The sequence below is a fragment of the Anser anser genome (assembly GCF_964211835.1).
Source record: "Anser anser genome assembly, chromosome: 3".
NCBI classification, from domain to species: Eukaryota; Metazoa; Chordata; class Aves; order Anseriformes; family Anatidae; genus Anser; species Anser anser.
In genome coordinates, this window is record NC_139722.1 from 44,883,360 (window position 1) to 44,897,666 (window position 14,307).

A 14,307-nucleotide genomic window follows, 5' to 3' on the forward strand; every position below is an offset into this window, starting at 1 on the left:
CTCTGAGAATCATAAGGACAAACTAATTTTCGCTCCAGAAAGCCTGCCTCTCTCCTCTTTAGAGATCTATATAAGGCATTCATTTTGTTTGTCAAAATGATTCTTTATAATTAGAAGACATTGCTTTAAGGTACAAGAAATCCTTATATATAAGCATAAATGAACACCTGCATACCATATGATCCACGTGCTGAGACTAATAACAATGCAATGAGGTTCTGTACGCACTGTTTGGAAGTGTTTAAGAGAATGCTGGCCTTCTGAGTTCTTACTACATCCCTAAAAATGAAAATATTAACACAATAAGGAAAAAAAATGAAGTAGGAAAAGACTATATTATTAGTAAATAAATTACAAAAACTTTACTTCTTAAAACTAAAAGTTATAGTGCCCAAATATTCACTTGCAATGACTGAGAAGGTTAAACATTCTTTATAATTCAGTATTACAAAGATATGAATTGACTTTTTTGCAAAAATAAGCACATTTTATTTTTTCTAATAAAGGAAAACCCATTGCAACACAAAAAAAAACATCTTATCTTTTCTATCTGGGAAAATCAGTTAGAAGTATAGCTTGTTATTAAGCTTGTTTGGATTTAACAGAACTAATTCCTACCTTTTGAATAAGAATTGTCAATAGAAAGCCAATTATGCCATTCACAAAGATAAGAATTTTCTTTAAAAATAAAAAGTGAAGGAAATGACTATGTAGCTTATTTGGACATGGAATATCGAGGACAGGACAGCATAGGTAAGCCTCACTGCTTAAGAATGCTACATGCATTCCAGACAGCAAATGCAAAAGGCATATAAATCATTTTTTTCACTAAAAATATACTTCAAATACACCATTTATGTACATCAAATTCAAGAGAAAGCATCTGCAGTTTTTCAAGTATCTACAGAGCAGGACTTAGAAGTAAAGACTGATTTTTGAATAAGGCATGAGTTTTGGAGGCTACTGACCACATAAACATGAAAAAGCACATATATTTACCTTGTTTTAAAAGCTGTCCTTAACTGCAAATTTTCAGAGATAATCTGAGTTCTGCTCAAATCTACTTAACTATCTTCTGAAGCCTGTTAATAGCATGTTTCTTTGCAAAATTTAATCTGATTAGACAATCATGGTAAAAGCTGGCATCTGTCCTTACTGTAGTAAGACCTACAGAAAGTCTAAGAAAAAACGTGAAATGCTTTTTTTCTGGCAACTATTAGCAGAATTAAGCATGACATTGCCTGTAAACTGAATTTTTCTGCATCAACCTTTACTTCACTCACAAGCCAGAAACCTGCACAAGCCCTTGGGGTCAGGACCTGCCATTTTAAACTCTGAGACCACAATTTGACATTATAACTGATCCGGACTAATGGCTAGCTGCCACAGAAAGCAGCGTTCTCACTCCTGCACAGTCCTTTCTCCCTGGTTTCAATCAAATCTAGCAATTGAGTGTCCATAGTATGAGTTGATTCAGGAATATACATATTCATTTATTCATGCATTTTTATCGGCAGTATCTTCACCCAGATAAGCCAGCTGAACTGATGCATTTTGCAACTGTACAGTTCCTGGAGCTAATTCTCCATATGTAGCAAGAGATGGAAGAGAGATGAACAGAGAAAAGGTGGAACCATCACCTACTACCTACAATGCCAAACTGCACCACAATGCATAAAAATAACCCAAAATACTGCCAAAAACCAAACAAGAAGAACACAAGGCCACATCCCATTCTATTAAAGTTGAAGCACAGATTCTCACAGCTAAGCACTTATGTCACACCACTTCACTGAAAGTAATGAGATGCCACACGGGCAGGATCTGTACCAGTAATCCTTCAGAAAATCAGGGCCTATCCACCTATAAATTTAAAACACACACTTACCTGAGAGCCACATTTGAGACACAGCCATATGTCTGAAGGGGCCACGGGCTCACCATCACTCATACGCCTCTCCTTCAGACATTCTGAACATACTGACCAAATGCTCTGAGCTACCGCCCTCTTCACATGATGCACATCCACTGCTTGGCTCACATGCTGGCAGGTTAAGCCTACAGGAAGTAATACTTTGGTCAATTAAAGATAATAGTTATGAAAGGGAGCACATGCACATCAAAGAGGAAGAATCTTCAACAATTCAGCATTAGGAAAAAACAAAAATAGGAAAGATCAAGAAAGATCAGACCTCTATTTCAGTCTTCCTACAATGAAAAACCCTTTCGAGTCACTAACCATCACCTCTTAAAAACAGATAAGCTACTTTGTATTAGGACCATTAACAGGGCTGCTATTGTACAAAATTAATTACTGTTTTGTTTTTGTCAACAGTGAAATGCTGCATAAATCTATTTTTGCACATAACGCAGGCAGTTGACATCCCCTCCTATCTTTAAAAAAATAAGATTTCCAAATACCTATAGGATCTTATTACAACTGCTGACTCTGAATACTAGAATTCACCACTGAAAAACTTAGGTTTAAAGGGACATCTTAAGGCCACCTTGTCCAAAGCCTAATTCAAAGCAGGGCCAAATATGATTTTAGATCAGATTGCTGACAGCTTTGTTCAACTGAGCACTGAATTGCCTTGAGGACAGATTTCACTTCCTCACTAGAAAATCAGTTTTCTGTCTGACCATCCTTGCAGTGAAAATAAACTAAATTTCCTTATGTCTAGCCAAATTTTCCTTGCCCTAACTTTTGTCTTTAGTACTTTCCATTGTGGACCTCCGCGAAGAGTCTGGTTCTGCCTTCTCTGTAAGCATCTATCAGATGGTTGAAGGAAGAAACTTTGTCCTCTCCTTTGGCTAAACAAACCCATTCCTTTCAGCCCCTCTCCACGTGTCATGGTCTCCATCTCCTTAACCACCTGGAGGGCATGACTAGCTGCTGGACTCACTCCAGCATGTCTTTCCTGTAATAGGGAGCCCACACCTGAACACAGTTCTCCAAATGAACTCTCACAAGTGCTGAAAAGATGGGAAGAATCACTTAGCTCGATCTGCGTTCCTGTTAATACCATCTGGTATACAACCGGCACAAGCCACACTGCCTACTTATAATCAGCTTGTGCGCTAGGACCTCCAGGGCCTTTTCTGCAAACCTGCTCTCAAGCCATTCCAGGTTCCCACCCTGTAATTGCATGTAGTTATTTTGGCCCAGGAACAGGACTCTCCACTTGCTTTTGTTGAACTCCATGAAGTTTCTGCCAGCCCATTTCTCCTGCCAGCAGGTCCAGGTCATACTCAATGACAGACCTACCCTCCAGAATTATCAGCCACTCTCCCCAGTTTGTCACCATGAAGATGACAAGAGTGCAGCCTCATGATGACACCATCACCCAGCTCTCTAAGCACCTTCAGATGCATCCCACCTGATCCCATGGACCCGTTTGCTTAACAGCCCTCAATTGTCTTCTATTCTGGATAATGCAAAGACAGAGGCAAAAAAAAAAAAAAAAAAAAAAAAAAAAAAAAAAAGGCAGTCCAAGTTGTTCAGCCTTTTCCTGAGTCCTTTATCACTACACCCCCTCTGCCTCCTCAAGCTGCATGCTCATACTTCCCTTAGTCTTCATTTTGCTGTCACAGTACCCAAACAAGCCCTTCTTACCCTTCACATCCCTACCAGATTCAGTTCCGAGGCTGGCTTACCCAATCCCATCCCTACATAACCGGAGCCCCTCTGAGGACAGCCCATACCTGCTTCTACCCTCTACGCCTTTCCTTTTTGCCTCAGCTCAGTCAGCAGCTCCCTGCCATGCACACCTCAACTTCTGCACACTGGAAAGGACCATCCCTGTGCTCTGAAGAGCTTGCCACTGAAGACCAATCAGCCCTCCAGCCCTTCAAGGCAGTCAAGTAGTGTAACAACCTATCACGCCAGAAAGACTTGACTGAGGATGTTTTGTTACAAAGTCAAACAAGAGAAGTATTACCTGGTACCACTGAGTTGTGGTTTTCATAGTCAACATGGATTTTATTAGCCCTCAACCTTAGGGAAAAAAACACTTAAATGTATTTACCTGCAATATCATCTGAAGAGTCTTCATCCTGTGGCCTGTTAGGCCTTTTGCTTCTCTTTGTTTTCTCAGGGTTGGCTCTTGATGGATCTTTCACCCGCATCTGTTATATACTAGGAAGGAGAAACAGAGTTTGCTTTATTGTCTAATCGCTTTGCCAGGTTTATTGAGTTTAAACTCTAAAAGCAAAGATCAAGTCACATATTCAAATCTCCTGAACACAGTTTTAGACTGACTAATGTCACCTATTTTGTAATATAAAATATGAAGGTGTTAAGAATAGCTCTTAAGAATGCTGTAAGATCAGTTTTATTACATGACATTACAAACTGTATCTGCACCTACAGGGGACATTCTTCCAGGCAGCAGCGGTAAGTATTTGGGAGACTGCAATTTACTTTATTTTTGTCATTTTAAACTACTACAAAGTTCCAGCCTTAGGTTCTTGTAAGTTACTGGTAACTTCATGGTAAGAAAAACTTCATTAAAATAAAAGCTTCTCTTCTCTAACATATCTCCCTTGGTAAAGGTTTCTGTTACCATTCACCCATGCACATTCCCTAAAACCTTTTGAGTAATTTCAGACAGTTTAATAAAATACAAAAGTCTTCTGATTCTTATGAAACTGTCCTCAACTACAAGTAAGAACAAACTGCAGCGTGAGCTGACTCCTCTACTACACATCAGAGAATCCATACAAATGAATGCTCTCATAGGAAATTAATAAAGGAGTCCTAAGAGAAACAGAACTCAATCACAAATATTTTCCACCAAACTTAAAAAAATAAAATAAAATCCTTCAGAGATTTCAGCATACTGCCATTTAATCAAAAAACAAATCTGAATTCACTGGATCAGTACAGCTGTGCATCACACAGCTTCCGCGGTTTAGTTTACAGGATGTCTTTCAACAATATGCTTCAGAAAAAAACAAAGAAAATTATGTTTTATTTTCCAAAAGCATATGAATACATGACAATCAAACACTCATACACTGCAGACCTATGAGCCATTCTATTTGGAAAACAATGTTGCAGTACCACATACAAGTTAATAATGTCACCTGCCCCACTGATACCATCTTTAACCGTGCTACCACATTGCTGCGTAAGAAACCTCTGAAATACTCTACACTTGGGAACAGCAAAAGATATATCCTTACTATAGATCAAGTAAATAAGTTTGTCAAAGCTTATAGTTTGTCCATCCAAGTTTTTAAATCTTGATCTTGGTATTCCTCCCCCTTTCATATTGGTAAAGCCCATCAGTGGAACAATCTAGATTCCAACATTCCATAGAGTAAGAAAGAAACCTTTGCTCTCTGCTTCCTTGCACTTCATTGTTTTGTGAAGTGCTACATTTACATCACGGTCAATGTATACTATATACCGCCATGCTCTTCAATTACAGATTTCCAAAGTTTCTGTACTTAAGGGTACGAAGCTTCATATGCTCAGACATTCAAGTAAATAATGCTGCTAAATTCACGGTTGTTGACTTTGCAGGTTTGCACTTCACGCTCAAGCAGTCAGGAAGATGTGAATACTCCAGCTCTTGACTACGTATATTCAACAACATTTCAAATCCTTGATGTACATCAAGAGCCATGCAACACAGCAACCCCAAAACAGTACAAGGTGCTTCAGATCCAAACGATGTCAAGTGTATATTTATTTCTACCTTGGGATCTCATGATATATATGCACATAAGCTTCCACATGAAACCTTGCATCACCACTTGTTGCACTGCAACTTAACCAAGCACAATTCATCAGGACATTCACCAGACAGGAAGGCTGATACAGCTGCTGTTAGAAAACTGAGGATTTTGTATCATATTATGTAAACAGTTAATAGCAAAGGCAGCAAAATGTCCTCCCTAAAGGAGCATAGCCATGTTTAGGTTATTCAGCATTGACGTAAATGATCTACCAGTTCATTTCAGCATGAAAATTCTTTATCTATTTGGACAGATTATGTAAGCTGTCCAAACCGCAGCTTTCACCCAAACGAAAGTCATTTCAAGATCTCAGATAACTTTACAAAAGAACGCTTTTGCCCCCAGCCAGCTGAAATACAAGCAAGTCTTTTCCACCTCTGAAAGCCCGTGGCCAGCAGGCCAGCGGGTACTATCCGAACAGGGCGGGAGCAGCCCGCTGCTGGAACCTGCTCTCTACAAGCCTTGAGGACACGCGGAGAAGACTGAGTGTCAATTAGTACCAAGAATGATCTGAAATGTGGCGTTTCTAACTGAATATAATCAACGTGGCATTAGAAACAAATGCTGGCAGGAAACCCAAGCACCGACACTGCAGGCTTGGGAATCCGCCGACCAACCCAGGGACTTTGCAGTCATCTTTGAGTAAGAGCAGGCACAGCAAAAGATAACACGGACCATTAGATTAATCAATTTTCATAAACACACACACGGAGGCATCCATCAGACAATGTTTACTGACCTGAGAGCTCTCAAAAAAGCCACAGAATATCAAGGACCTAGCCAGCCAGGGTTTGTGCCTGATTTTGAAAAGCGTAGAAGTGGGATGAATAAGAACATGGTAGCTACTCAGCAAGCATCTGAGACACAAGTAGCATAGTATAGACACGGCACTATTTGACCTCTTCCAGCACATTCAGGGACAGAAAACATTACACGTAAAATTTTTAATTTAATGATTAAAATCATGGCCAACAATTCAGACTCAAAACTCTTATGCCAGCCATGTGATTATTACCTTTCATCAAGAAAAATGAGGAAGAAATGTAAGGTGCTTCAGAAATTCCTTCCTAGACCTGTTCCAGTTTACATGAAATAAAATATTAACAGTTTATTGAAATGAAAGCCCTGAACAAAAATAGAGCCAAAAAGAAGCATAGAATACAGCTAAGAAAAAATTAAGAGAGAAACTCTCTAGATTTCTCTTGGCCATAGGAGCAATGCATTCAGGACACACAGGCAGAGGGGAAACAATTTACATGAAATGAACTTGATACACTTAGGATTAAACACCTTGGCAATATCCCCATGATTTGTCTCTTTCCAGGCCAGTTTCCTTTTTTTTTTCTTTTTTTTTTTTTTCTGAATACGTTCAAAGACTAATTTGTGGCTACAGTGATCAACTGAGGAGCGTACCAAAGGAGAAAGACTTCCTCCGAACACACAAGCAGGAAGAAGCCTCTGTAAACCCTTGCTTGGAAGTTTCTTTTTGTGATGGAATAACAAATACAGTACGTTTACCGTTTCCTATGCACAAAATCAAGTCACAGGCCAAATGTATTTGTCTAATCAACCTGCCAAAAATAAATAAATAAATGAAGATTGTTGTGGTAGAAAAAGCTGAGTTCAGCCAGCATGTTACCTTCACCCTGATCTCTACTCAGCACACAGTAAAATTCTTAAAAATTACTCAGTTTCATGGAAAAAAAAATAAAGAATATAAATAGAAAGAGCTGAACCTCTTCCACTTAAACAATCATTTAATACAAAACTAAGAACTAGTATTTGCCAAACTTGTTCATACTCTTTGAGCTCCGCATACAAGAGTTTGAACTGTAATCATCACCACTTGCTATTCTTGGTTTACTTACTTTTTAAAAGACTCCTAATGGCAGCCTGCCTACAAAAAAACTGATTAAGATCAAAAGCTCCTCAGTGTAACTGCTAATTTCCAGCTTTCTAGAAAGATCAAAACACTTCAAAAGCAGCAGAACAATCTGCCTACCTAATTTTAAAAGCTTCAAATTTGTCGAAGCGCCAAAAATCAACCTAAGATACCAGTGCTAAATTTGTTGACTTAAACCTAAGGCATGCCTGGTCTATTTTTAATGTAAGGTATGTGTGAAATAGACTGTATTTAACACAAAAATGCACCCTAAATGTAAAGTATACATTTAGAAACTACCAAGAGTTGGGTATAGTTCTTAAAGTTAATAATTATTTCTTAAGTTTTATGTCTTACTGAAACTCAGTAGAGCTAGGACCAACAGAAGATACAAGGCCAGAATGAACCTGAATTCACTTTTCTTTGGGCAAAAAAATAAGCAGGTCTTTCCTCTTCACAGGATCCTCCTGCAGCAGAGGTGGAGAAGCAGACAGCCTGCACTGCCTGAACCCCTCAAAATCCATTCCCACCTTGCACACCCGATGCAGAGGTTAGGTCCCTCCTCCTACAACCCCACAGCTCACTTGCTAAATTGCAAAACGTGCAACCTCGGTGCGCTTCCCCACACTGCAGCTTTGCTGCGGTATTTATAAGAAGCGCGAAGCAGACCACCAGCGTGGCAGAGGAATAGCCTGCCACCCTGACGGCTGCCGTATCGCTGCTTCCATTCCATCTGGCGAGACCCACTTCTTCTCTCATCTCATAATTAGGGTGCCAGCTCTTTCAGGCAAGAGCCGTATTTTTGTTCTGATCTGTGTAATACTTATCACAACATTTTTCCTGATTCATGATTAACTGGGAGGATTATATTTGCATTACTAGAATGCAAACGGTAAGATAAAAATGGCATAATAACCATTAGCTTATCTAAGCATGCTTACCCTATGAAATATAGCTAGACGGGTCTCCAGATGGTCTCCAGGTACTACTTTGGATATGGGAAATACTCTCCCAGTAGGACTGGTCATTAACTGTGAAACCAGTAGTGTTAATTATTTCATCAGTGGGCATCTGAATTGAAAAGAGTTGGGGCAAATATATTTACCTTAATTCCTCTTTTCAGCTGGGGTATGCTAAATTCCAGCTAACTTACCATTTGTACTCAAACTTTCCAATTAAAATTATACAATTTTATGTTGCTAATGAAAAAAAAAATAAAATTGCATTGGACTGGAAGAGCAATAGAGAACACAGAATCTAGCATTCCAAAAACTAGCACAGGGCTTTCATGTATCTTAACAGAACTGTACAGCTGCCAAGAGCAGACTACCACCAAAACACAGGGCTGTTGAACAGAAAAGATGTGCAGATTAAGTCAAAAGGTCAAGATGCTCTGTAGCATATTTGTGATGTGGCTTTATGAGCTTCCTTCTAACTGTGAAAGTAGAAAAAGACGAGACTTGCGCAGGTCAGAAATGCCAGATCCTCTGTGACTACTGCAGAACTGCCACATGTTTTGATGCAAGTTGCAAGTTGATATATTTTGGATGTCTGTTCAGAGCATTACCTGTGGCATTTTGGCTTGCTCGCTACTAGATCAAATGTCATACAACCCCAGCAAGAACCGCATCCATCATGGTCAGCAACTGGGCAGTGTCATCAATCAGCGGGCCGGGGCGCTCCACGCTCTGACGGCCACCAAAACCTTTGCGGCAAACAAGCCCTCGCTGCCTGCTAGAGCAGTAAAAGGACCAGAACTCCTGACTGGTAGTGGCAGCCACACTTCTTCCCCTGGAAAATGTCATCTGAAATTCTCAAAGTGTCATCTCCAAGATTTCCCAGCCCAAAGGCACATCACACATCCTACACCATCACTAGAGCTCAAACGCCAGGCCTGACATCGTATTGCAGCCCTAAAAGGGTGAGACACTCACGTACTTTTCGCACGAGAAGTGAGACGGAGCCGTCTGGATACAACTTTCCAAGTGAGATTAAACATCCCATAGCATTATGTACTTTTATTAATCATTCTTTATTCATCTGTCCATGCTACGCACGGTCTGTTAATGTTCATGTCTGCATCCTACACAATCCTCTTTGTATTTGCTACTGCAACCCACTCGCCACACAAAAACTACTTCTAATGATGAACAGAAACCAGATGTGTCCAGAAACAGGAACAGAAAGAGCCCTTAGCCGGCTTTACGACTAAAGTAAACACAAGGATTGAGTGGATAAAGGAGTAGTTCTTTGATGACATATTTTTGCTGGCACTTTATAGCAAAGGTTTTGTTAGTGTCTTACGGAAAAATTCAGGGATTCCTCTCAATATCCAACTCATAAAGCAAATCCAACTTTAGCTTATGCTCTCTATCCTACTTTAAACATATTGTCAAAAACATGAACACGCCAAGAGGGAAAAACATATGGGCTGACGTGTTCATGGTGTAACATGGATTTTCCCACACATTCACAGATATCCCTGAAAAAGTGAAATAAATACCATAAAGAGAGCCATAGCTTGTAAGTAATGATGTTGGCCTGCAAATGAAAACTTTGTATGTGAAAAGGCAGTCGGCTGACAGACTAAGCAGTCACATGGTATGAACGATGATGCAAAGAGTGCCGTCACCACAGAAAAATTGAGGGAATAACAACCAAAACAGCTGGAGAATAGGCTGAACTCTCAGCGTCCTGGCAGGATAGCCATAGGACAAAAACTGGGAAAAGAGTCTTTCAAGGTGTCATAAGGGAAAACACAAGGCAGTACCAGCAAAGGATGAACTGGAAAGACATTGTAAAGTCCAATTTATTTATTTCTTAAGTCAAGTAATAGCAAGTAACGAAAATGAACTATGGTTGTGGCATACTGCATGAGATAGCAGACTGAAGCCCACCCAAGATAATACTTAAGCTGAGAGACTCAGCACCAGAGACTTATGCAGTCCCCCGCCTACAGGGCTGAGTCGGAGCAGATCCCAGGAAGACGAAGACTATGCAAAGCCTTCCATCTACTTTGGAAGCTGCAGGAGTTAACTAATTAATGGTGGTAAAACAGATAAAAACAAAGGACTACGAAAAATTAGCCTGGGCTTTTTGAAAGTCAAAGTCTTGCCGCCAAGAGCAAAAAAATTCATTCTATCATCTTCCTAGGTACAAATTGCCACAGTTTGTTTTGATGACATGTCTAAAGTAGAACAACTCGTCCTTGATCTACGATTGATGTTCACAGCAGAACCTGGGAGACGCCAGCTGTATTTCTGTGAAGTTGGCGGAAACAAAACTACAGAATACCAGTTCTTCAATATTTCATGAAGAAATCTGACAAAATATTTACAACTGTAGTAAGCTGCAGAGTAGGATATGCCTTGTAAAATTGCTATCAACCTGGAACATGTGTGAGCCGCTACTATACCTCCATCTAAAACGCGTGAAAATGAGACGGGAAGGAACCCTTTAAAACATGAGTCTTCCTGTATAAAAGGACTGTTTAATGGAATTCGGAGACACCTGTAGCCAAAGACATCATGCAGCAAGACACTTGAAGTCACTGCCATCCGCTTCTGCTTTCCTGACATTTTCATACTTCTGTGTTTAACAGGCAGCCACACACATATCCTGTTTAATTGTGCGAATAGCAGCAGTGGATCTACAGCAAGAGCAGGATGAACTCCTAAAAGCATACAGACAGCCGGAGACTGAAGCCCTACAAAAATCCACGCATCACAAACCGAAGCACGAGCTCAAGCACAGCGTGCAGAGCTGCTGCTGTGGGTCCATAGCACCGTATTTCTGACGAACGAGGGGCATCGCCACCAGCTCCACGCTAGCTTTCGCTGCCTGGGAAGCCAACCCGGATTACCAGGGAGCCGTCCCTGCGCTCCGACCGCCGGCACACGCTGCTGAAGGCTCGGAGGGAGCAGGCGGCACCGGGCTGGCATCTGCTGCGCTGTCGGGACCCGGCATGCCAGCCCGGTGACACGGGACGGCACAGCCACCTCAACGCGTGCCTGCTAACGCAAGGCGAAGGCAGCGTATGGCCGAGCCCGGCCAGCTGCGGGGCCACCGGTCCCGTCCCAGCCCTCACCGGGACGCTCGGGGGAGCCTCACCCTACACGCACGGCACCGGCTGCTCGGCCCCCGCGGCTCGCCGCCGGTCCCCGACCTCCCCCCCGTCCCCCGTCCGTCCCCGGGCGGCTCCGCAGGCCGCGCTGCTGCCGCCGCCATGTCGCGGCGCCTCGGCCCTCCCGGCCCGGCCGTGCGCTGCCGGGCTCCAAGCCCCGAGCTCCGCAGCGGAGCCGGCCCCGGCCCCGGCCCCGGCCCCGGCCCCGGCCCCAGACCGACCGCGGCGTCCCCCCCGCGCTCGGCCCGCACTCACGGAGCGGCGGCGGGGCGCGCAGGCAGGGAGCGGCGGCAGGAAGCGGCGGAGGAAGCTGGGCCGCAGCCAGGGCCCCGCCGCTCCGCTCCCCGCCGCTCCGCTCCGCCCGGCGCGGCCCGCCCCCGGCCTCGCCCGGGACCAGGGGGCCGGGCCGGGGCGGCGGGAGGGGAGGGAGGCAGGGAAGGGAGAACCGGGGGGAAGCGGGCCCGGGGCACGCAGCGCTATGGGGAGGCTTGTGCGGGGGTGTGGGGGAAGAAGGAGCTGCCTCCGGCGGCCGGGGATGGGGGTGTTACAGGGGCACCGAGGGTCGTCCCCGGACGGTGCGCCTCAGGCGAGCTCCAGGGGGAGGTGAGAGTGAGAGCACATCCCAGGCTGAGCTACGGGTGTGCAGCGCACGGGGTCTTCAGGCTAAACCCCAGAACGTGTCCGGGCATCACGGGGGGCACCTTTATTTGGACAGGAGGCGAGTCTGAAGTAACGACCTGGAGTTTCGTTTTATCAGAATACCGTTATCACAGAATCGCAGAGTGGCTGAGGCTGGAAGGGGCCTCCTGAGATCATCTAGTCCGACCCCCCTGCCCAAGCAGGGCTGTGAGAAATATCTCAATTTTCTTCAGACGGGATCTTCTGTGAAGCTATTTTATTCGCGATTGCAATGGCGGGCATCCTGCCAATTGGGAGCGCATTTTAGTAAACAAATCATAACCTTTTATTCCCTATACCCGACACCTGATCACCTCCCCTGTTTCCTCATTGGCTGAGTACTACAGGTTCACAAGCTACTCGACGCTCTTCTATACCATATATGTACAATTTTTTTTCTTCAACCCTTTAATTTCTTCTTTTTCATTTTTTTTTTTTCTTATGTTTTGAGAACTTGTGATCTTTGTTTTACTGTTCTCACACTGCTCATCCTCTTTTTCTCAAGCTTCTGCCTTATTTTGGAACACTGAGGCCTTCTACTGTCCACTTATCTACTTGGCATTTCTCCTTGTTATGACTACACATCTACCTTTGAATATAGAAAATTAGTTCTCTACTGCAAAAACACAACTTAGTTTCTCACAGGGCCACCTAGAGCATGGCATGGAGTAGAAAAAAAGGGGGGGAAGGGGAGCATTACTGTGGGACTCCCCAGAAAACAAGGATGGAGAACCTGTAGTGGATCTACCAACAAACAGACTAGGAATGGTTAGGGAACCACATGGAAGCCATGGGCCCAAGCAAAGACAAGTTAGCAAGAACAGTATTGTTGAAAGAGGTTGACAGACCAAGCAGGGTTTGATTTCGGTAGGAGGAATTCTTTAGGCACTGTGATGACAGCGGTGACCACTGAGCACAAGGATCAGAAGGCAGACTGCAGGGCATGTAACAGATGAGCACCAGGCCTTAATTGTGAACACCACGTTCATCGAATGTGAAAAGGGGGAAGAATATGGAGCAATAACTGGGAAACAAATTGGATCCAGGAGGTTCTTCCTCGTCTTCATGGGACAGGTTAAAGACTTCTTGCACTGCAAGAGCAATAAAAAAATTAAAAGGTTAAAGAAAGAAGGAAGGGAAGCTGAACACAGAGCAACAGTGTGTGATGTAAAGGGGAATATATTTACTGAGTGCAAGAGAATATCTGGAGCAGGTAGAAGAATATCAGGACAGTGGCAGAGAGGGAAGGCAAGCAGAGGAGGTGGAAAAGATGAGGAAGTTTCCCCAAAGAAATGGACTGAATCCTGTGCAGAGTGAGGACATTCTCACTCAAGTCTTTATGCACAGACTTCCAACATGTTGGGAAAACTGGGATATGTAAAGTATGGTGAAGGATGCTGTGGGAAAGAGAACTGCCAGTGTATGGGAAGGCTGACAGTTTGGTTGGAAAAAATGATAGATGATAGTCAGAAGAAAGTATAGTAATAGAAAAATCAGAAAGGAAGTGACACTTGGTGAAAGGCTAGGTCTGTGAACCTTACCTTTGATTGATGGTGTCTTCAAGTTATATGAGAAGATGATGATACAGAACATGCAAGGGTAAATGTGACTAAACAGTCAGCTGGCAAATGAAGCCACCAAGGATGAGTGTGGGAGTCTGTACAGACATTGAGATAGTCCCAAAAGGTGAAATGAAGAAAGCTGCTGAGAAGAGGCTGAGAAGAGGCTAAATGGCAATACCCCATAGGTGAGAGGAGAATAGAATGTGCTACTACTGACTTAACTAAAGTGCTACTAATTAACTAATTAACTAATGTGCTACTACTGACTTAACCAAATCTTGCAAAAGATGCCTTGTGAATTGTTCCTATTTTTGCAA

At 43.0% G+C, this 14,307-nt stretch overlaps 1 protein-coding gene across 9 annotated transcripts in view; it reads right to left on the reverse strand.

The window, feature by feature from the left end:
• The window catches only part of USP45 (ubiquitin specific peptidase 45), a 54,842-nt gene extending 42,682 nt beyond the window's left edge, over positions 1-12,160 (reverse strand). For all 9 annotated transcript variants that reach the window (XR_014581321.1, XR_014581322.1, XR_014581323.1 and 6 more), the window contains exons 1-4: positions 12,006-12,160; positions 4,029-4,138; positions 1,889-2,058; positions 176-279 (exon numbers count right to left, since the gene is read on the reverse strand). Coding sequence is in view for 4 of the 9 variants with exons in the window: in XM_083828334.1 (XP_083684460.1) it covers positions 176-279; positions 1,889-2,058; positions 4,029-4,128 (374 nt within the window). In the remaining 5 variants the exon portion in view is untranslated. The remainder of the gene's footprint in view (positions 1-175; positions 280-1,888; positions 2,059-4,028; positions 4,139-12,005) is intronic.
• Between the last annotated feature and the right edge of the window lie 2,147 nt (positions 12,161-14,307).